General features: G+C 35.1%; 3 protein-coding genes across 6 annotated transcripts in view; 1 reads left to right on the top strand and 2 right to left on the bottom strand.

The window, feature by feature from the left end:
- The first annotated feature begins 174 nt into the window (after positions 1-174).
- LOC140055032 (lambda-crystallin-like) lies at positions 175-5003 on the top strand. The gene is made up of 7 exons (XM_072100185.1): positions 175-281; positions 844-925; positions 1717-1869; positions 2270-2431; positions 2534-2728; positions 3438-3543; positions 4475-5003. Exons 1-7 carry the CDS (start codon positions 223-225, stop codon positions 4693-4695), a joined length of 978 nt encoding a protein of 325 aa, XP_071956286.1. The 5' UTR covers positions 175-222; the 3' UTR covers positions 4696-5003.
- Positions 5004-5558: 555 nt separating this feature from the next.
- On the bottom strand, positions 5559-20776 carry LOC140055031 (uncharacterized). 2 transcript variants are annotated; one of them, XM_072100183.1, is made up of 5 exons: positions 19683-20776; positions 18243-18300; positions 14924-15025; positions 9722-9974; positions 5559-6339 (listed from the first exon to the last, which is right to left on the bottom strand). In XM_072100183.1, the coding sequence occupies exons 1-5, from the start codon at positions 19754-19756 to the stop codon at positions 5780-5782; spliced, it is 1047 nt and encodes a 348-aa protein (XP_071956284.1). In that variant the 5' UTR covers positions 19757-20776; the 3' UTR covers positions 5559-5779. The 2 variants fall into 2 exon arrangements, with proteins under 2 accessions (XP_071956284.1, XP_071956285.1); XM_072100184.1 differs by lacking the exons at positions 18243-18300; positions 19683-20776 and adding an exon at positions 17459-18168.
- A 52-nt stretch (positions 20777-20828) lies between these two features.
- LOC140055030 (N-chimaerin-like) overlaps positions 20829-24480 on the bottom strand; it is a 28560-nt gene continuing 24908 nt past the window's right edge. For all 3 annotated transcript variants that reach the window (XM_072100182.1, XM_072100180.1, XM_072100179.1), the window contains one exon: positions 20829-24364. In XM_072100182.1, coding sequence (XP_071956283.1) covers positions 24187-24364 — 178 coding nt within the window. In that variant the 3' untranslated portion in view covers positions 20829-24186. The remainder of the gene's footprint in view (positions 24365-24480) is intronic.

Here is a 24480-nt window from a genome sequence, read left to right as displayed (position 1 = left end):
TATCATACAGTATTTAGTAAAACATACTTTCAAATAGGAAATCTTACATTTTTATCAGTAAACTCTTAAAATAGTAATTCATAATTTTTTTTTAAATGAAGAAAATTATTTTATCTTTTAGTTAATTTTATTTACTAATTGGTGTAATGTATTTTTCATTGCAGGCGACTGATAGCAGACGTCCGATATATCACCTGATATCCCCGTTTTAGAAAAATAATCATGGCCTCAAACTCCGTAAAAACTACTCTTAAAAAAGAGAAAATTGCTATTGTCGGGAGGTATAACTGTTATTAAGTTACAGTGGCCTAGGCTAGAGTAGTAGTACTTGTTTTAGTAGGCTAGCTAGGCCTAGGCCCTAGTAAGCTAGGCTAGCTAGTACATTCTAGCCTCTATAATAGTAGGGCCAGGCCTAGGCCCTAAAGGCTTATTAGCTAGCCTCCTAGCCTAGATAGCTAGCTAGGCTAGGCTATAGAGTAGTAGCAGTAGTTAAGTAGGCCGACTAACGGCGGTATAATACGGCAGAGAGTAGTTGCATGGCGGGTTTTGGAGGGAGCCGCATGGCGGGTTTTGGAGGGAGCCGCATGGTGTTATCTACCACCCACTGTCTGCTATGTGGTAAGATGAATAAATGGAATTTATTTTATAATTAATAATAATTCATTTTATTTTTAAGGATCAATCAAGGACATGATTGACAAAAGTCAAAAGAAAAATATTAGATTTTAATAACTAAATTCCAGGCCTGTGGGCTCATCATCATGATGACCACAACACAGGTTATTCCCAATAAAACATGGTAACTGCTCTTCTTTAAAATTTGGTATTTTGCTCACCTTTCAGTGGTTTGATTGGACGAAGTTGGGCCATGCTGTTTGCTGGTGCAGGATACAATGTAGTCCTTTATGATATCAAAGATGAACAGGTCATTTTCACATTCTAAATATTCATATTTAATATTCTTTTTAATGTAAAAAAGAATGATATACCGTGTCTGTCCCTGGATACAATATTTGTTAAAATGTTGGTACCTTGATTAAATTTGGACTGAATTAACAATGGAATGAATTACCAAATTATTGTGTGTTAATTATGCACGTATCAATTGTATGACCCACTATACGACCCCTGGAGTGGTGCGTCATTTACAAATAATAACCGATGCAGGGGTGCATCAAACAACCTAGATGGTACGTCACATCAATGAACGATGGTGTGTCAATGTCTGTCACTTTTCTAACCACCATATCATAAACAACATGGTCACAGTGCGTCAAAATGGGTGCGTCATGGTCACCTAAAGGTAAGGCACGTTTTTGATGCACGGGTGCATCATGTTATTCATAAGGTATGACGCACATCGGACAAATGTCAGGGGGTTGTATAGTGGGGTCATAAATTGAAAAGTGCATTATATTTGAGCATGGGATTATAACTGGTTTTCTTTTGTGTTTTGCAACTTTAATTAAAATATATCATAATATTTCTGGAGTGGTGGATATATTCTTATTAGTATGTCCATTGTATTCTTCCTCTATATAATCCTTCATTGAGCTGTTTAATAAATATATACACATTCTCTTTAAACATTTTTTATGCCTCAATATAATAATATTGTACAAATATGATCACTTAACCTAATGCACTCTGATTTTTTTATATTGATGATTAATTAATTAAAAATATTAACATTAAATGTTGATTATTGTTTCCTAGGTTACGTCCGCATTAAGTGATATTAAAATTCAGTTAGAAGCTGTCAAGAAGTCTGGCATGTTAAGAGGAACATTGAGTGTGAATGAACAGTTTAATTTGATATCAGGCAGCAATGACCTAGAAAAAACTATTACTGGTGCAAAACATATTCAGGTAAAAAGAAACATTATTTTATTAAAAGTATTATTTCACCTTTTTTTTATATTTTATACGCATCCAACAGCGAGCACAAACTTACCAATTACAGGATGGATATTAATTATATTTGAATTTATCGAGATTATAAACTAAGTCTCATTTGAGGCTTAGGGAGTGGAGTTGAAAGAGTCGTGAGTTACAACCCTGCCACTAGGTCAGGATTGAACCCTGCCACTAGGTCAGGATTGAACCCTGCCACTAGGTCAGGATTGAACCCTGCCACTAGGTCAGGATTGAACCCTGCCACTAGGTCAGGATTGAACCCTGGATTTTGGGATTGGAAGGCAAGCCCCTTAATCACCAAGCTACAGCTCCACTCTTAATGTATTACTTATATTTTTTTGTTTGTTTTTAGGAATGTGTACCAGAAAATCTAGACCTAAAAAAGTCTGTTTTTAAAAATCTTGATAAATATGCAGATGAAAGTGCTGTTATCTCAAGCTCAACTTCATGTCTAGCGCCCTCTCTATTCACAGAAGAACTACCCAAGCGTGAACAATGCATAGTTTGTCATCCAGTTAGTATGTTACAGTATTAATTTAAAAAATTATTATAAAAATAATAATAATATCAATATACTATAATCTAAATACTTAAAAACCTAAATTTTTTTTGGCAGGTAAATCCGCCTTATTATGTGCCCCTTATGGAAGTTATTCCGTCTCGCTGGACACAGAAAAATGTGGTGGAACGAACGAAAGAATTAATGACGGAGATCGGTCAAGTCCCTGTGTTGATTAAAAAAGAGTTGCCAGGGTTTGCTTTAAATCGTATCCAATATGCAATCATCGGAGAATGCTGGCGTCTTGTTCAGGTAGTTTAATATCATTGTATATATACTCGATTGTCTTTTTTCATCAAATTGTTACTTAAGCGTGGTTCCCACTAGAACTATCGACCATAGTGCTGTATTGCGTAATCACAAGTGGGAACCGACGTACTGCAAACATTGTTACAGGAAATAAAATCAGTTTGCAAGAACACTGGAAAACATAGTACAGCTTATAACAAAGTATGCGGCCTGAACCAGGTTCAGAGTCTACGGTCAAACACAATTATTGGAAGGGCAATCTTCTATCAACTAAAAGTCGTAGTTAGTCATGTCTCGAGTCACATTCTATGGTCACCGTACAGATAGGCTACTACATCAGTACTTCTATGAATGGATGACTAGTTGGTGACAAGAACGCTAGTTGGTCATACCCAGTACCGTTTTGATTTTACAATCTTTCGGGAAACCACCTCACGACATTTTCTTATGTTGCATATTTGCTTTACATTCCATCTCTAGTGGGAACCACGCTTTTAAAAAATTTTAATATTTCAAATACTTTTTACTGATTTTCTTTTTTTGTTTTTTTATATTGTTTCTATACGTTTACTTTTAGTTGTACTTATCAGTCTTTTACCAATCATTCTCCATTGATGCTTAAAATGTATTTAGGCATCTGAACTTATTCAAGCTGGTACAGATTAGTCTGCTAATCTGCTTGCTAATGCTCTTAACTTCTTATTATTCTTAGGATGGTGTAATGTCAGCTGAGGATGTGGATAAGGTAATGACAGCTGGGCTAGGCCCACGCTACGCTTTTCTTGGTCCGTTTGAAGTCATGCATCTTAACGCTGAAGGTAAAATTTCAAGCCTTTCCTATCCAGGGGTGGTTCCACGATTTCTGAAATGAGGAAGTGCTGATAGTAGCTTAAATAAATTACTGATCTCTCGTTTATCTTCATAATTGCCCAAATAGGATTGTATTTTCGATATTAAGTTTCTCCACTAAAGCTCTATCTACACTATCTTTATGTGATAAAGCAATGTGATGTGCCCATATATGGACATGATGATGATGTCATATCACTATACCATATTAGGGAATATCACTACCATATTTGGGCACATCACACTAATTTGTTAGATAGACAGAACCTAATAATACAAAATAATCAGATTACTTTATATATTGAAATTAGTCATTAATGATGTTAATCTATGGATGTTCCATATAAGATATCTATAATCCTCTTACCAAGAAAATGAATTTAGTTTTTAGAGAGTTCAAGAGGTCACACCTGATTAAGTTACTGTAATGTTATCAAGCATGATATTAAACCTGATAGGAGAGAATCCAAATATAAAGTGATACGATACAAAAATGCAATTATATATTAGCATTATAATCTCTTTTCTCAAAGTTGATTAACATTTGATAGTGCTGTGCGAAGGTTTAGCCATGATCATAGCCTTGTCCTTCTAATGGAACGCTTAGCTGTTGGTAATGTGTGCATAACATACATAAATTGGCTACCAGCAATTTAAGCGTATAATTAAAGAGTATGAATGATGTAACTACAATTTGTTAGTTGCCACTTATATAATCTGTTACACTAGTTTTAAACGGTCGGGGTGGAGTTTTTTTTTTAGGTGGGAGGGTGGTTGGTTGGTAAACGGAAAAGTAGTGCTAAAATGTCAATAGTCTGTCAAAAGCATTTAAGCATTCATGCTAATTAATGAATTAATATTTAATATTCTTATAATATTACATTTATAATTCATCACCAGGTATGCAAAATTATATAGATCGATATGCGTCAAGTATGAAATCAGTTTCAGCAGATTTTGGGCCAGTGCCAACTTTCGACGGTGCCGCACTCAACGAAATAGTCAAGGATATGAATTCGCAGATACCTCTCGACAAGCTAGAGGAGAGACATCAATGGAGGGACGCACGGCTCCTAGGTCTCGCCAAGCTGAAGAAAGATATGGATGTAGAACAGAAGTAACAACTAGTTTACTGAAATACAGCAGAACCTCTATTAAGGGGACAGCTTTGAGACCCAACAAAGTGTCCCTTAATAGGGGTTGGTAGCAGTGTTAAAAAACATATTTCCTCTTGTTCGATTTGTGAGTGTCCCCTTAATAGAGGTCTCTCAAAGGAGCCGCTCCATGGTATACAATCACTTTTTTATAATATTTTATATGATTTTTAATAGTAAATTTAATCTTATTAATATTTAATGAAAATATGAAAAATACACAAAAATATAAAATATTTTTGAATACGTTTATTCAATAAAGAGCAGAAATTCTTAATATTCCAATATTTTGAAAATATTGGTAATCGTAAATTATTGATACCGGTTTCTTTTACACTCCATCCTCTTTCTAATTTGAGTATTTTTATTAAAGGCAAAATACTGAAATAAAAACAAAGGTACTACATTTTTTTTAGTCCTGTAGTAAATTTAAAAATTGATTTTATTTTCCTGGACAACATGGGATATGAGTTAGGGGTTATTTGATATTCAGTTGGGGATTATTCGATATTCTTTTTAACTTTTTGATTATTTATAAACTTATTGATTGAGTATTTTACTTTAGAAGGATATCCAATCAATCTATACACAATATCCCAAAATAATAATAAAATAATATTTATAAAATAATGTGAGAATTGTTCAGTACAACTGTGCCTCAACCTATCTGTTCACAAACCTAACATTAGATCTTTATATTTTTATGAGCTACTACTCACAAAAAATTGTTTCTTCTTTTGGTTAACAATAATAAGTACAAAACGAATGTGAAAAAATAACTTTGTAACAAAATCAATGTTATCAATTTTATGCAAACAAATTATGTTCAGATAAAATGCAATAAAAACTACGGTTTTTTGAACTGGTAAATTTTGTTCCAGTGTCGTTGGTTTAAGTCCTGTTGTGGCCGAACCCACGCCATAACGTACGGTGCTACAATTTTGTTCCAGTGTCATTGGTTCAAGTCCTCATGTAGCCATATTTGGTTGTTGTGGCCGAACCCATGCCATAACGTACGGCGCTACATAGTTCAAGTTGAAACCTGCTCTCGTCACTGTTGAACAGTTTGTTGCGTGCATTTGTTGCGGATATAGTAGCGAAGGTTGTTGATTGGCTGATATATTGCATTGTATCCGTTTGTTTCAGGCACAACTGCCAGCAAACTGTTATTCGAGATCAAACAACGATTGAGGGTGCTATTATTATTTTGTGAGTCCTGCGTAAGGTGTTGGCTGATCGATTCCGGTATGGCGTACTGATACCGCGTGTCAATGGTCAAAGGCTTCATAATGTCTGTCAGTGGTCTATCGCTGGTTTCAACAGCACCGGTCGGAATGGCTGGACTTCCATGCGGAATCATTGGAATCGTTTTACTTATACACTCTGTATGGTTCGTTAACTGTGTTTGTCCATTGTTATGTCCGCAGAGTTCCAATCGTTGCTGTAAGTGCGCCCTCAAGCGTAAGATTACTGGATGTTCAGAAGGGAATCCCTCATTTTCAATAAGATATCTAATTGTTTCTTCCATACAGTCGCGAAAACCATCGGATCGACTTGTGATTTCTATAGTTGAGTTACTAACATCCGTCAATTGAGTACACATGGTCATATCTGCAAAGAAATATCAAGATTGAAAAATAAAAATCCAATTCTTATTTAAAAAAAAAATTAAAATATTTTTTTAACTTTCATATAAAATATACACAGGAATATCAAGGGGCAATGCAAAAACTGAAGAAAACCTGAGAAGAAAATGTATTAAAGTGCGCCCTCTTTAAACTAAACTAAACTTATAAGTTATACACTCGATTTAAATACGAAAAATGATCGATTGAATTAAGTCGCCTTCAACAAATATGAAACACGTCTTTTTAGCTAAAAAAAACATGCCTTGAGCTGACCATTGTCATTCAATATTAATTCTTAAAAATAAGAATTCAATCTTTTAAGTGATTCGACTTGAACAAATATTCAAGCCTTTGTCAGCCTTCTCATTGAAGGCACTTAAAAGGCGTATTTACGGCGAGAATATTATGAATAAAAGAGTACGGTTCTTTCATTTCGTGTTTCTTTTATCAACCTTTATCGCTTGAATTATTAATATATAACAGCTTGTTGACAAGGCATTTAACAACCTGATTCGCATGTTGTCATATATTAACACAATTACCGTTTGTAAACACATCCACACGGTTTATGTAAATATTACTTGGATTTAAGTGTATGCCTAACAGATGTTTATAAACTGTGTACCTAGTATCTAGTGGTCACTACGCGTGTCAACTGACCAGTGTACTTCTTATGACGTGGGTATTCAAGGAACTTTTTGACCGCGGACCGTACGGATCGAGTACCCACTTTTTTCGTATTTTAATTTGAACGCAGACATTAAACAAGCCAAAATGGAGGGATGTGATTTGATTATATAAGCATATAGGAGCCTATAATATAATATATTATTTATTTTTCAGTCTGTAAGTAACATAAGTTTTGACCGACATAATTGAAATGTTATTGGCCATGACACTATTATTCTTATTAATCTTCTTTTTTTGTTGTGATGAATTTTTCCAAGATTTGAAAAGTTTTTCCGCGACTTGTGAAAGACTGTCAGTGGAAATACGAGTTAATATGAATTGATGTTCTAAAACAAAACGACAAAGGACTTTTGTAAGTGTATAGAAAAATATAAGATTAATTAAAAAAAGGAGGTAATACGGAATTCAAAAATGTTACGGTACTGTTTGAAGGATGTTATGATTGTATGTAATGACATGAAAGAAAATATGAATGCGAATAAAAGTGGTGTTTACGCCACAAAAGAGAAAAAAAAAACAACGGACTGATAACAGTCATGTATCAGGGAAAGAAAGAAAGTAACAGAATCATAGATTTCGAATAAGTTTTTTTAAAAAGTCCAACACTCCACTGGGGTTCCCCCAAGTAGCATATATTACACCTCCACAGTAAGCGAGGTTATGCATCATGCTACACCAAGGAAACACTCTAGGACTCCTCAACGACACATTGAACATACCCTGCCTCTCATGTAGCAATGTAATGGGTGCCGTGTGTCATGTTAGATTTTGACAAAGTTAACATTGTAGGCAATGCTGTCAGAAGTTCCGCAACAAAGTATCAGACAACATACAAGTGTTTAAGGATTCTTATTTATAAACACTAAATACTTAATTCGCATGCTATTAGTATCATTATTCATGTCATAAAATATGAAGGGAAGCTAAACAACACTTTGGATAGGACCTAATCATACTATTATAATATTGTAATATTAATATTTAAAACTTATAAATATTCATAACATTTTTTTAAGGTGTGTCTTAATAGGTGTATTCTGAGAATAAAATGAAAATTCCAAGTACGCCGGAACCGAAATACGCTGTCATATAAGTTAGCATGTCACGTTAGGTCTGTGAATTGTACATAATACCCGGAATGGTCGACGAATTGTTACTTCCTCTATGATTCAAATAGCTTGATTTTTCATTAGGACACAACGCATTGACAATAAGTACAACGCAAATGAGTTTGACCAATCACAAACAGTTGGGTGATCCATCGATTAAGCTTGGTTCCCACTAGGACGTAACGCAATGACGTAGGCGTAACGCAAGCTAGTTGACCAATTATACAAACGCAGTTCGAATATTAAATCCATCACTGGTGATTGGTAAAATCACTTGCGTTACGCGTAGGTTGTGAGAACCACGCTTATTCCAATTTTTTTAACCTCGAGAGAATTAATAAAATTACTGATTACAAAATATGTGACGATGCAAGCTAGATTAGATAATGATGTTGACATTGAATCTACAATTTGAAGTATTGGGCCTACTTTAATGTATGATCAGCTCTAAATGTATTTACACGGCACACAATGTACGGTTCCAGTCCTGATGAAGTAGGTTGATTATAATACCCACATCTGGGCGCGGTTCTGTGGGACAAACTGGTAATCTTTGTTCTATATGTGAACTAGCCGAGCTCTTGGTCACCAACTTTGACGCACTTTTGCAATAGGTCACATTAGTAGGGACCAGACGATATTAGAGATAATATTTTACCACATCATCACATATTTCTATTTGCCAATGCAGTGGAAATCTTTCGATTTTTAATTTTACTAATATTTGAATAACATCGACTATGGCTATACTGTTTATTGAGGGTACATTTTAATGTTTCAACCCATGTAGTGGAAACCGCACTGCGCGCCCATTCCATTTCATGAGTAAGCTACCGTTTGATATAATAGGATCAATGTAGGCCTAACTATTTCGGTCACTCCGGAGAGATTTTTAAATCCTGATCTTATTGAAGTAATTTTAGGGCCTCACAGTTTTTAGTATACATAATATCAATAATTAATCATCTCAAATAGTACGGTAGGCCTAAATACTGTATTTTACGGTTTTGTGTTATTACTAGGTCGAATAGGCCTATACCTTTTTCCAAATAGATTTGATAACCGGAAATGTTAGTTTAGTAGGAAACATAGAGGAAGTATTAAAAAAGGTTGAGGTCAAATGTGTGCCTAAAAGTTCACTAACACCAAAACACACGCAAACAATATAGCGTGCTAAAGTTGAGCTTTATACGTGCGCAAATTCGATTATTTCGAAAATTATATGTATTCGTTTAAGCTTGGTTCCCACTAGAACGTAACGCATGGACGTAAACGCAACGCAAGCGTTTTAACCAATGACAAGCGAAGTTATAGACAGTTAGCAATCTCAAGCGAATAAGCCATCGCTTGTGATTGGTCAATTCACTTGCGTTGCGTTACGTCCTTGTGTTGCGTCGCTAGTGGGAACCACGCTTTATTGTAATGCCAATATTTTGTAAGCATTGTCGGGAAGGTGGGGGGAGGGGTAGGGAGATAGGACAGAATGGCAGCGTCCCTACCCTCTCTCTCCTCAATCTATTGCATTGATTTGTGGTAGATCGACACGTCACGTGTCGTTATACAAACCTTGTATTGGCTGCGTTACTTTCAGTGTGGGTTGCGTTACATTCACTGTTGGTTGCGTTACGTTCACTGTAGGTTGCGTTATATTCACCGGTGGTTGCGATCCTTTCAGTGTATGTTGCGTTACATTCATCGTTGGTTGCGTTCCCTTCAGTGTATGTTGCGTTACTCTCAATTGGGACGGAGTTTTCTTTCCATTCTCATTTAGATAGTCAATGGTTGCTTGTAAAAGTTCCACCTTGTCATTTTTAAACGTCTAAAGTAAGAAGACACAATTTTAATAAATTAAACAAATAAATGCAAACAAACAAATCACGTCTTTATTTTATTTATGACCCGATTGACCGACTCTCACTCATAGGCTTGATCGAGTAGGCCCAATATTAATAGTTTGTGGTTGTTAAAAATTAATAATTAACCAATTCAAAAGCGATTATTTCGACGATAGTCCACTGTTCAAAACCAGTGTGGCGTATTGTCAGCCCTATGCATACCCAGTCAGAATGGACAGCCTTTATAAAAAAAAAACAATCCATAACGTTCTTTAAGATTAAGTGTGAAATTAAACAAAAGAATTTGTATTCATATAATATTAATACCGGGCGAAAATAAATACCATAGAAAACTTCATTCCTTTTATCTAGTTGAATTGTTGTAACGATATGTTTTACAATGGACCGTATTGTACAACTTTCTGAAATAGCTAGGCCTACACAAAAGAGCGATATAATGCTTGGGTTACCGTTAATAACAAAAGTTAAGTTAGCGGCTAGGCCTACTCATGGGGAATAATTAACAATAGCAACTACTGATTAATAAGTATAGCCTTATAGGTAGATTGGATGATCAGCTGCAGCCGGCTCTAGCAGGTGAAAAATTAAAATCCATTAATGGCAAAAATATCAGTATAATGCAGATAGTATTGACAAACGTTTTGCAACATTGAGGGGAAGGAACTATATGTTTATTTATGTAATAGTTTTAATTTCTCTCTGTGGGGCCTCTTCAGACTTGTATATTTATCCGGATAAAGGGTCTTTCACACCTGTTCCGACACGGTTACGGTACGGCAAATTCAATCAGACGTCAATGTTTCATTTTTACGCGGCTACGCGCATATCGATTGGCGCTTAGCCGCGTAGAGCGTCGTAAAAGCGAAACATTGGCGTTCGATTCTTGGGACCGGAACCGTGCCGGAACAGGTGTGAAAGACCCTTAAGTTGGTGTCACACGGGCCAGGTAATATCACTATATATCAATATAACTTTGATTTACCCGTGTAAAACTAAGCCTAAATGGGCCCTATAATTTGTACCACGTAGTGTTCCACAATCCTGGTGTTTCCCTAATCAATAAAAATAAATATTTTTTTAAATTGGAGCCCGGGGAGAGCGTTGCTATTTATTAACGTCTTTTAACAAACGTAATAGTCCCTACATGGTGCCGAGTACTTATATATATAAATAATACAGACGTAAGGATGGTCTTCCAATAGGATATTGCGAGAAATCAGTACCACCCTTGACACGCGAACAATGGCTAATTTTAATCTAATCTATCATATAGCACCTGTTCGGTATATTTCTTATACCAAAGAGTGATGCAGCTAATTGGGTTAACCAAGGACGTAATGCAGACCCATTTAAATGGAAGTGTTCCGGTTGTACACACCTAAATATCACGTTTGCATTCTGCTCATCCAGGGTGGCCCAGTATTGTACTGTGCAATAGTATTAGGCCTACTGTAACATAAAACCCCTCGCCCATTAAGGGGACGCCTTCCAAGAAAGTGTCCCCTATAGGCGCGGCCTACAGTAGAACTTTTCCGTCCAAACCTATGCAGAGGATGTACTACAAGGGATATTTTTCCCGTGAAACGAACAAGGAGCAAATTACGTTTTAACACTAAACGGAAACCCCCTATCCAATGTACACACCTAAGGCGCTACTTCGATCGGTCCCGAAGGTGTCCCCGTAATATCCTACATTTTAATAGGTTAGACCTATGTAACATTGAAATCAATTTGAAATTATAATTTATAATGTTGGAATAAACAGTTATGCCACGTCGCCAAATACGCCACATACTGTTAGAGTCACACCGCTTTGTCCTGCGCGTTTCATCAGTTATGTTTATAATTTTGCCTCGAACGGCACCCCGTATACAACGTATCAATATCTGAGACAACAATTGTTGTCTCAGTCAATATTATCGTTGTTTCCTATTAAGTAGTAGCATGCATTGAAAGTAAATAACTAAATTTATGAATGAATAACGGGAAATTACACCTTGAGTGATGCACAGTTGTGTTGCTCATGGTGACACACAATGGTGGAAGGAAGATGCAATAACAGAAACGGAAGGAAATGACAGAATAGAGAAAAGACGATAACAAGCAATTCCACATCATCAATACGCTCATCCGGATATACGCGCACCTGTACGCGCACCTGCACGCGATATAATTATCAGTTTTAACAATGCACACAAATACCCATACATCCGTCTTTATGTTGTCCCTTTCAACTGAAGTCTTTTGCTGTGTTAGCCCCGCCCCTCGGCAAGTTACTCAACCATTAATGCCGTACATCATCCCATAATATTCGTTGATTCGTTACCACCCTCACCCCTTCCTATACTAACCGATCATCATCAGAATCATTCAAATATTCTCAATAACAATAATAACATAACTAGGGGGGCCAATCAATAAATCTCTTCTTGCCATAAACCAATCTATTCATTCATTCATCCATCTATCAAATCATCCGTTTGACTTTTTTTATTGTATATTTAAAATTGTTTTGCCATCATTTATCTGTTTTCCGCTATTTCAATGCATACATCTAACATCATCAGATAAAGTGAATCGACTTTAAAAATATTACTTTTTTGGGTGGCGGGTGGTGGTGCGGGGAATGGTCAATGATTGAGGTAATATTGAAATTCGAAATGATTTGACAGAGATAGAGTTACATTTGTTTGATTTGTCACAATTGATTTTCGAAATCAACTAATTGATTTGAGTCCAATACACACACACACGATAACTAAAGTGTATATACAATAGGTCGCAGACTACAGTTACCGTATATTTACCTTCTAACAACGTCATAAAGGAGAATAATTTAGCATATTAACAGAATACGGTGAAAATGAACCACTTTCACGCCAAACAAACATACATATTTTTTTCAAATACGAGTATTAAACCTTACACGAGAACATTATGTAATATTTGCACGTACGATAGACAACGCATTGATATTCAGAACGTGCGTCAATAACGCATGACGACAGGCTGATGACGCGATAGTGACGCATCTCAAATACGATTAACGTAATAAGAAAACTATTTTCTCAGTCAAGTAATGGAATATATGATGTGCAGTGTAGTGCTGACACTTATCAAGTATACGATATGAATTTGATTTAAGTAATAATTACACGAGCTGTTTTCTAAGGCCAACAGTCGTAATATATTCTATTATCGCTGTAAACGCAGTTTGAATACGAAGAGGTAATGTAGCGAAGATAATTCCTAATTATACTATAATGCATTGTTAAAAAGAATACTACGCTCAAACGACTTCCATTAGTCCGATTAAAAAATATAGTTTAAACACATATACATCTACCATCCGCCTCTCTCTCCTCCAATATTTTAATTATCGCTGTAAAAACGCAGTTAGAATACAAAGTAGTAGGTTACTGCAGTAGCGATGATTCCTAATTATACTATAATGAATGGTTAAAAAATGTTGTGCTCAAAAGTCTTTCGGCCACTTCCACTTTCTCCCCAATATTTATGTTGTTTTTGTTTTGTTTTTATATTATTTAGACAAATTGCCATGGATAACAATAACCAAACTCTTAAGGGTGGTAATTCAAGACAAACATATACACAAGATGCTCTACATAAACAAATTCTTATTCTCCTCTTTGTGAGCGGAGTTGTAGTTTGTCATTAAAAAAAATCCTGACATTTATGATGGGACTTGAACCCAGGAACCTTGGATTGGTAGCCATGCATCCTACACACCAGCCACAACAACTCCACTTCGCAAAATAATTACCACAAAAAGCAGTTTAAATCAAAGGTAGTATAATGCATGGTTCTAAAAATATTGTGCTCAAAATGCATTCAAAATGGAAGAGATTCAGTGTAAACATTATTACTTCCAACCATGTGTGTTGCATTTTTTCACGGACTATGTTCAATATCTGCAATACTTCGAAGCCATTTCATCGGGTTTCCACGAAAAAATAAGTGAACATTAAAAGTATAAAATTACTTTGATTTGTAATACGTTCAGTTTCAGCGTTAAATAACCATATACTCTTTTACCAACGTAATAAGAACCTTTTCGCTTTGTTAGTATGCGAGAGTAAAAACTATTATTCGTATATTTATTGCTACTCAAACAGCATGACATGATACGTGTTAGAAGTCTGAGTAGCTAGTTTGAATACGATTCTAGTAACACAATCGTTCTTCGGGTAATAACTTTGCAATTGTACCTAAGGCAGTAATGTACTTAAATCTTGGTTTTCACAAAACGCATTCTTAGACGTGTGGCGAACGCAAATAGCCTACATTTTGTGTGCCGTTTTACAAGCGCGTTTAAGCTTGGTTCGTAACGCAAAGATATAACGCAAAGACGTAGACGCAACGCAAGCGAGCTGACCAATCACACGTGACTGTCCGAATAATCCATCGCTTGAGATTGGTCCAATCACTTTGCGTTGCGTTACGTCCTTGCGTTACGTCCTTGCGTTGCGTCCTAGTGGAAACCAAGCATAAGTTAGAATAGACTTCGAAACACGTCAAGGTCCAATCTCGAATTATTTTTCCAACGCATTGCAACAGATTTAGACGCGTTTAGGTCCTACCTGTACCTAGGAAAGATTCAATCTTCGTAGACCCTCTTCAGAAATGTATAAACAAAATGTATAAACGGCGTTTTGTTGTAATGAGAGTGACAGTTGGTTTAGGACATTAATGGCGGGCGGCGCTGATGAAAGAAGAGTTTTGGTGAGATTCAAAATGTCTCATTTCGCAATTCGAGAACTCTTCTTACCTTGTGGACTTTTTTAAAAATGTTATGTAAATAGCCCGGTAAATAGTCAGTACCCGGTAGCATTGCTACCCGGTATTGTCGAGTCAAGATACGGCACTGAGGCCTACTTATATTCGTACATACCTGCGTTGTTCTGGTCAGTTTTGGGATGATGTCCCGCAGCTCGTGCAAACTCTTGTTGATCCGATCACGCCGCCTTTTCTCCACAAGTCGATGAGAAGTTAGCTGAAGCGAAAGTATATCATAACGATTATTTCAAAAGGTGATCAAATATTGCAATTCCAATAAAAATTCGATACTTACTATACTCGTCTTTAATTGTGAAAATTTGGCATCGAATTGCTAATTGCTTATGGTAATAGCAAATTATACACAAACTTACGTTTACTTGAAGCAGGTAATACAATACAAAAGATTATTGCATTATCGTATCATTCAGCGGCGATAATTCATGACGTCACGGATTATATAAACGAATCAAATAACTTAATACTGATGAATAGATTTAACAAATAGACACCTTACGTTTTTTATTTAGAATCGAGCGTTTTATGTAGGTCCGGTCGCCGTGTGTACAGCCCACATGGTGCTAATAAAACATTTAATGTGACAAGCACACTTTTTGTGGAATATTTTGAATACTTAATTGCAGAATATGCATACTCTAGAGAGTAAGTGTACGGTACTGAACGCACAGGGTAGATAAAACATGTAGGCCTAGTGAGTGGTTGAGAATATTGGATGGCTGAATACGTGAAAGTCATAAATAAGCAACTAACAAAGATATTCCCAACTATGCGAACATTGAAGTAATAAATGAAAAATAGCGTAGTATCTCGTTAGCAAACTATAATTGACAATGTATATAGGCATAGTCAGTATTTATAATGATTATTTTTATATTTGAAACGGTTATTAATATGAGTAAATTACTATTAAAAAATCGAGATTTATTTTGTTCAGACACGTGACATGCGAGTTTAGAATTGTCACGACTTTTGTGCACGCGCGCCAACATTGTGTCGTTTTGTGACGTCACTGGCTAATTGTATAAATAGATACGGTGGTGGACAGCACATGATAAATTAATTAAAACAATTAATTAAAAAATTATGAAACTAATTTATCAGGTTTATAGTTAAGTTTAACAATATCGGAAATAACAAAAATAATGAGTATCATATTTGGTTTAATAGGATATATTATGTGTAAATATGTGTAAATTGCAATTATATTTGAGAACAAATTCCAGAACTAACTCAGCACCATTATGCACAGATTAACTCAACTGTATAATTACTTGCATATTTTGTCGTCGAAAAAATGTGACGAAAGATTATGGATAGGTTGCTTTTAAATAAAGAAAACGAAAAATGTCCATAACGCTAAATTGGACAAGAAATTCCGTGTGATGAATGAATGAAACTGTTTTCAATGTTACATTATTTAACGAATAAAGTACAGAATCAATATTGTGATTACCATAGCAGAATTAATGGCACGGTTAATAATCAGTGAGATAATAGGAGAACACGACAGGATCGCATATATCTCATCACAATAAAGCGTAATTTACTGTAATAAAAGCACAGGTAGCTCTCTAAGTTCCTACTGTAGCAGGATAGCAATTAAAAGATAGGCCGCTCGCGAACGTCCAAAAGAAATCAAAATTGCGAACACGTTTTCTTCATGGATTATCAATAATTTATATATTTATATAGGCTACATTCGATATACTATTACTAGACCTAGGTTACAGTTTATTTAATGGTTTATACATAAGTTTATACATTTTTAAAGTGATTTAGATCATCAAATTCCAGGCAATTTAAGTTGTTGTCTTCCAATAGCAATACACCTGTGATCCGCGTTTCCACAAGTACGCGCTTCCACACATGTGATCCGCGTTTTGCTTCCGTATCATACGCGCTTCCGTTTCCACAAGTACGCGCTTTCGTATCGTACGCGCTTCTGTATCGTACGCGCTTCCGTATCATACGCGTTTCTGTATTGTACGCGCTTCCGTATCATACGCGTTTCTGTATCGTACGCGCTTCCGTATCGTACGCGCTTCTGTATCGTACGCGACAAAATGGACTTAAGAATTGGAACACACAAAACTGTTACAAATCTATGCTAAATAGGCCTATATATATACTAGAACAGGTGGTTTATTTATTATTTTAATGTTTAAACATTATTAATAAAAACAATATGGATAGTGAGACTGTTTTGAAATGGAAAGTTATGAAACGAATACAACAATAGGCTTGGCTATAACTAGAAAATTGCATAATATAAATAACAATTGAACGATAATATAGGAGATATAATATATACAATTGTAATTACACTGCTTAGCATTATTGCAACTATTGTGGTTGTAGACTTATACAAATTATTGGTGTCTTGAGAATATAAAAGGCCTCTTAAAAATTGTTAATTTGATTGGGTTCTTTTACACACGTGCTTAAAGAGAGAACAGATGGCCACGAGTATAAATTCGACACAATTAATCGTTTCGCCAGTTCCTTGTAAATAAATGTTCGTTTCTATAATGTACAGTATGTGAGATTGAAAACAAAGACTGGATTTCTCTCTCACATAGCTATTTCTATTCCTAATCCTACTTAAACATGAATGCTATATAGTACATACCTCTTTCATCACTGTCAAGCCGATGAATGGATTGAATATACCCTAGCCTAACCTCCTTTGTCCCGAGGTTGATACAACTTAAGTAATTGCGAGTATTAAATATAAAGAAAGACATATTGCTATTGGCCCACAGGTCGTGTATGTAAGACCAACACAAGATGGTTTAAAATATGCGAATTTCTAATCGTATCGATCGAGTGTTTTATGGACATTCACTCGGGTAATCACTATTGCCTTGTGAAACGTACAAATCCAATTACTAATATGTACAATAATTATACGACAATAGCCTACAATAATACGAACGGCAAGGAATTGCCAGAACCAAGCATGAGGTAGTATTTTATAACAAAGGGCATTTTGCTAGACGATGTGTAAAGATATCAAAGTATAGTGTCTCATAGGGAAGAGTCAATTCAACATTGCTCTGTCGCGCCTGTTTTTTTCTAAGTAACACGAATAGGTATATGAATATTCTAACGTTCTGCATTTTTAATAATATTCTAAGTTCGACTTGTTCAAACGTCCTAAGGCATTCTTTATCCATTAACACCTTGAGAATGTCACGATATTTAAACACCGCCTTCTGAAGAAATCCAACGATTCTGTTATTTTAATAACGATGCGTCACACACGGGTCCGTAATATCAAATGACACGTAATATCGGAAATTTATGATATTATGATGATTTTATATCAACGGTTACGGAGATTGAGTTACTGCTAGTGGGAAAACGACGCGTAATCACTATGGTTACGTGCATTGATGACCCTCAATACTGACCTTTCTCTTTCGTGTCGTTGTCTTGTCTTCCATCGGTGATAGATAACTTGACTGAGTTCTTGATAAAAAAGAAAAAAAAGAAGAAAAAGAGTCCTTGATAAACAAGAAAATCATTATAAATAAACATAAACGATTAAAATACAATCGAAAGCTAATTAGTATAATTTATAATAATGATTATATAATTATTATTACCGTTAACTGCATTGTGTTATGATATAGGCCTACAGTAAAGAACCTCAACCTCTATTTAAGAGGACAACTTCGGGGGCCAAACGTGTCCCCTTAATAGGGGTATCCTCGAATTGTGCCACATATTATTGTCCTTCGTTTGTTTCCACATAAAGTATCCCATACGTGCAATAAGGCCCACAAAATGACATCATTATTAAAATAGCTTTATAAACAATAACGATAACTGATTGAGCAGTCAATTATGTAACTAATTAAAAATATTTACTCTAGCCGCGATTGCGAATTATCCCCATGAATAAACGGGTCGTTAATTCACGCCACAGGGCAAGATATTCTTTTCAATACATGTAATACTCACTGCACAGAAACAATAGCACAAAGCAATAAATCACTCATTGTTGTTGAATACGTTCGTATATATCTTTGCGAGACAGCCTTTGTTATCATTATAACACAAACAATAACAAAAGGTGATGTATTTAATATAGGAATTGTATAATCATATTTTCAGATAAGATAAGAAAATAACTATTGTCATTGACTACAATAGAACATATTATTATTTAATTGCAAAACCTTTGGGACCCAAATAAACCTTTCAGTCTCGTCTGTTTCTTGAGAAAGTGTCCCCTTTAATAGATCATAGAGATATTATAGTGATCTCTATGAATAGATTGAGTGTCCCCTGAATAGGGGTTTCTCAAAGGATGGGTTGTACTTTATTACACGATAGATTCTCTGTAGGATATTGCTACAATTACACACACACACACTCACTTATGAACTGGATGATCACAACCTTGCCAAAGGGTATTTAATGCCATTATTCAGAAATTACCAGAAAATTAAAATTACGTAATTATTCAATTCAAAACATCTTCCGATTTCCATGATTCATGAGTTTTAACATACCCTTTTACACCATAGTATTTAAGTAAAATGTTACCATCCAGTTATAATGCGGACAATTAAACCCAGCAGTAGGCCTATACTTTAACATAGTTTCGTATAACAAGAGAAATCTCCCCGATTTAATTTAACCCACTTTAAATTTGACCTACACTTTGAATACAAAGCACTGACTCAGCCTTACTCGCATCATCTACCATGCTTTCGTAAGAATATACCCGTGCCACCGAAGAAACAGTAAAATGACCCGTTTGTAGACATATTTGATAATATTTACATGATATTATTAAACGAATAATAATAAGGATTTTTATATAAATAACGAAATCAACTTACTGAATGTCTGAGTTAAGTCCAACACTTTGCTGCGATATAGCTGTATCGTATCGCAAGATTGAAACAGAAGTCATTATTTAAGTATCAAATCCAGTGTAAGCTCCCAACAATTACAATAGTTATTGCATTCAATTTAATGATGCGGGTATGGGTATCTACATTCTCGATGCCTTGGTAGCCGTATGCAAATTCCTTTGTAACGGGGGACAGTTGTTTCATTCGGGTACTGCAAAGGATTCGTAAAATAGTAAAACGACATACAACGACACCTATTGAATTATACAACAACAGGCACGAGCGAAGCTGATATCGGACGCTTAATGTTTGTGACACTAATCGGCTTGTTCAGAATCAACCAATCAGACGAGGCCTGGCGATAGTCAGCACGTGGAAACTCACTCAACTTCACTTCAGTCACGTGGGTAAAATCCATAAAGAACAAAAGAACTTCCTCGTCTAGGTAGGTGGTGATTAGGAGACGGGTACCTCCTTACGAGGAAGAATGCTTTTACAAGGCATTTTTTACGGTTCAGTTGTCACAACCTGGCGCACGTTTGTTCCTTTTCTTTTCGTGTAATAAAAGGATAGAGTATTAACGTTCGAACAAAGCTCACGAGCGTGTCAGTCACATTTTTTTGTTGTGTATTGGAAACCCGGAATTTTAGGCCTGTGGATAATAACCATATTGCACTATCGGCTTAGCTACGTGTGGGTCAAATGGATTATCAAATAAGTGGGTGGTAGGCCTACTGGGGAGTTGTTGTTCTTACTGATAATTTTAGATGCCTTATCACAGATCGTGCGCGCAAACTGATAATACGTAATCGTAACTCAATGGGCGGACTGAGGCGGTGGCTCATAGTCACGCGTGCGCAAACTCAGTTGGTACGTAGATGTCACTCATGGCCGCCGGTGGTTTGTAGCCACTCCTGCGCAAATTGAGCCGTTACGTAGTCACTCATGCGCCAACCAAGGTGTTTAAGGTGGTTGGTATTCGCTCATACGCGAAAAAAAAAAGGATTTAGGTCCTACCATGATCTCACAAATAATTTTAGTTCATGGAATATTTATTTTGTGGTTGAGTGGTTATTGTGTCCAGTTGACGTTTATGATGAAAATGAAAAAAAAAACATACAGTACTACAAATTTAACATACGAAATGTGTATTTTAAACAGAATGAGGTGTCATTTAGCACTGACTTTTGTTTATTTTTGGCCCTAATGGCCGCCCATAGTCATTTTAGCACTGTAAATGGAGAATTCTCATTTGCATAATTCTCTGGCTTCATATCATCATCTTAACAAATATTTAAAAACAAAAATAAACATATATAAATTTCTTTAAAATTGAAAAGGTTAAATATATACATAAATAATTTATCTATTAAAAACTGGGCTAAAATTACTAATTATTGGAATTGAGAACGTTGTTTATTACCGGTACATAGTTCCCAAGTTTTATTTTATAAACTGTACACATAGAAAAGAAGGGGGAAATGGCACATTACGACGTGCAGAGGAGTTGCTTGATTATACATTCAGCCATAATATATATTACTGTATTACATTATATTATTGATAATACTTTATATAATAAGTTAGCAAGGAAAATTATACAAAATATCTGCTATCTTAAAGCAACAAAATATATTTAACCTAATTAGTTAATAATAATAAAGTTTGAATATCATACACTAAAAAAATAATCTTTTTTATATTATTATTATGAGGCTTGGAATTATTATTAGATTGTATATTACCTTTTTTTCCATAACAACAATTAATATTACAAACAAAATGAATAAAGTAATATTTTACAAAAATGATAATATATATGAGCACACACAATAAGCTTGCATAAATTAAAACAGCACATTTATCGTATAATTAGTACTCGTATGACATCATAAAACGAACAATACACTGTCACCCAACCTCTAGAATGGATGTAAAACTGGAGGGTCAATCAAAGTTGATCAGACAATGTTTACCCCATTTGTTAGGACCCATTTACATTTAAAGGCGTAGTTACAATAATGTATGATTCGTATACTCTCACACACAATATACACAGTAAAAATTGCATACCATGTTTTTACAAAAAAAAAACATGTTAAACCATTTAATCAGAAAAGCCCCATCTATTAACTGCATGGTTTACTGCTCATATACTGTATGGTTCATTGCACATGCTGCATGGCTCACTGAACACATACTGCATGGTCCACTGCACAAATACTGTATGTGTCACTTATGTACAAACATTTGATAAACATGAAGAGGGGGATACACACCCATAATAGACTAATCCTAATTTCGGAAAGATTGTTCTTTTGAAGAAAAATTTACAGTAGCCGATTACAAAAAACAATACAAAAACAACATTAATGTTGCATTGATGTTACAGACATATAATGATGTGTATAGCTTTTAATGTTTAAAGATTGCCGTCTGTATAGTTTTTAAAGCAGCGTTTGTATTTACATATCACAGAGATATCCCTGAATATACTGTAGGTATATAGAAACACTATGTGTTAAAGATAGGCATATAGACACACTATGTGTTGTACATAGGCATGTAGAAACACTGTGTGTTGTACATAGGCATATAGACACACTGTGTGTTGTACATAGGCATATAGGTGTACTATGTGTTGAACATAGGCATGTAGACACACTATGTGTTAAACAAAGGCATATAGATGTACTATGTGTTAAACATAGGCATATAGATGCACTATGTGTTGAACATAGGCATGTAGACACACTATGTGTTAAACATAGGCATATAGACACACTATGTGTTGAACATAGGCATGTAGACACACTGTGTGTTGAACATAGGCATATAGATGTACTATGTGTTGAACATAGGCATGTAGACACACTATGTGTTGTACATAGGCATATAGACACACTATGTGTTGAACATAGGCATTTAGACACACTATGTGTTGTACATAGGCATATAGATGCACTATGTGTTGAACATAGGCATGTAGACACACTATGTGTTGAACATAGGCATGTAGACACACTATGTGTTGAACATAGGCATGTAGACACACTATGTGTTGTACATAGGCATGTAGACACACTATGTGTTGAACATAGGCATGTAGACACACTATGTGTTGAACATAGGCATGTAGACACACTATGTGTTGTACATAGGCATATAGACACACTATGTGTTGAACATAGGCATTTAGACACACTATGTGTTGTACATAGGCATATAGATGCACTATGTGTTGAACATAGGCATGTAGACACACTATGTGTTGAACATAGGCATGTAGACACACTATGTGTTGAACATAGGCATGTAGACACACTATGTGTTGTACATAGGCATATAGACACACTATGTGTTGAACATAGGCATATAGACACACTGTGTGTTGTACATAGGCATATAGACACACTGTGTGTTGTACATAGGCATATAGATGTACTATGTGTTGAACATAGGCATATAGACACACTATGTGTTGAATATAGGTCTATAGACACACTATGTTTTGTACATAGACATATAGACACACTGTATGTTGAACATAGGCATATAGACACAAATGTACAATATTATACAAATGCAATTGGCTCCATATTATATGCAAATATTGCTATCAATTTTTTCAATATTATTTTATTAACTTCAGCCATCTAAAAGTGAGTTGAATCGGAGGATGTTTCATAATGACTTAATGGTATTATCGCCACAAGAACTAGTAATTTCAAGAACCGAACCCTTAACATTTGGATTAGAAGGTAAGCACCATGCCACCATCACTTTAATTGTGATATTATGTTAAATTGTTTTAATGTGTCGGAGGAAAGAGTATTACTGATGCCATTTAAACATCCCTACATGTACCGCATAAAATGTTATTGATCTAAGTATTTTAAAGTCAAACCAGCATTTATTATTAATATGTTAGTATCTGTGACATAAACATAAGTACATAATTTTAATAACTTAAGCGTTGTATGGAATAATAATTACTCCATGTTGTAAGTAATACCAGACCAGGAAATTTCACTATTTCCTGGTAATAGAAATAAAAAATAAAACTGTAAAGCAAAATAGTAATTAAACAATTAAATATGAATAAATAGATTAATTAACCAACCTTTGCATTTTACAAAACACAAAATGATAAGAAATACATCAGTACTTTATATTATTAACTTTAAAGGACCTTGGAAGCATTCATCAGGTCTAGGAACAGTCATTAACTTTGACTAGGATCATGAACTCTGACCTGTGACATGGATTATGAAAAACTGAATTGTGACCTGGACATGAACTCTGAACTGATATCAGCATGACTTTTGAACTGTGACCATGAATAAAAACAATTTTTACTGTAACTAGGATCATGAATCATTAACTTTTACCAGGATTGTGAACCCTGACCTTTGACCACAACAAGGCAAAAATATCCCTACAATTCCCAAAGTTCCTCCAGAAATATTTAGCACACATTTTATCAAAACTATTTATCAAAAATTTTATCGTGTTCTTCCAGAAACATTTCAACAACTTTTTTCTGAAATTGAAGAAGGATGAGGTTGTTGAGAGATTGGTCGTCGGGGGAACGGAATATTGTTGGTCCAAATACTATTGCTATGTTCTCTACACTCATCTTATTCTTCTCTTGATGTTGACTAACTCTGTATTAAAAAATATTATTTTGGAAAATTAGTTTTGTGTATATAAACCAAGGACAAATCCATAATTGATTAAAATCAGAGACTTGATTTACACAATTTAATTAACATTATGTTAT

The sequence above is a fragment of the Antedon mediterranea genome, chromosome 7 (assembly GCF_964355755.1).
Source record: "Antedon mediterranea chromosome 7, ecAntMedi1.1, whole genome shotgun sequence".
Lineage (NCBI taxonomy): Eukaryota > Metazoa > Echinodermata > Crinoidea > Comatulida > Antedonidae > Antedon > Antedon mediterranea.
The sequence above is the reverse complement of the archived record's forward strand: the minus strand, read 5'-3'. Positions and strand labels throughout refer to the sequence as shown.

What these genes read in the sequence shown, in the direction of transcription:
- LOC140055031 (XM_072100183.1), bottom strand. Translation starts at nt 19,756, where the DNA reads ATGACTTCTGTTTCAATCTTGCGATACGATACAGCTATATCGCAGCAA. An exon ending in CAACGACACGAAAGAGAAAG is followed by an intron (nt 15,026 to 18,242) that starts GTCAGTATTGAG and finishes CTTTCGCTTCAG; the next exon opens with CTAACTTCTCATCGACTTGT. An exon ending in AGTAACGCAGCCAATACAAG is followed by an intron (nt 6,340 to 9,721) that starts GTTTGTATAACG and finishes ATTTCTTTGCAG; the next exon opens with ATATGACCATGTGTACTCAA.
- LOC140055032 (XM_072100185.1), top strand. Translation starts at nt 223, where the DNA reads ATGGCCTCAAACTCCGTAAAAACTACTCTTAAAAAAGAGAAAATTGCT. An exon ending in AATGCATAGTTTGTCATCCA is followed by an intron (nt 2,432 to 2,533) that starts GTTAGTATGTTA and finishes TTTTTTTGGCAG; the next exon opens with GTAAATCCGCCTTATTATGT. An exon ending in AATGCTGGCGTCTTGTTCAG is followed by an intron (nt 2,729 to 3,437) that starts GTAGTTTAATAT and finishes TATTATTCTTAG; the next exon opens with GATGGTGTAATGTCAGCTGA.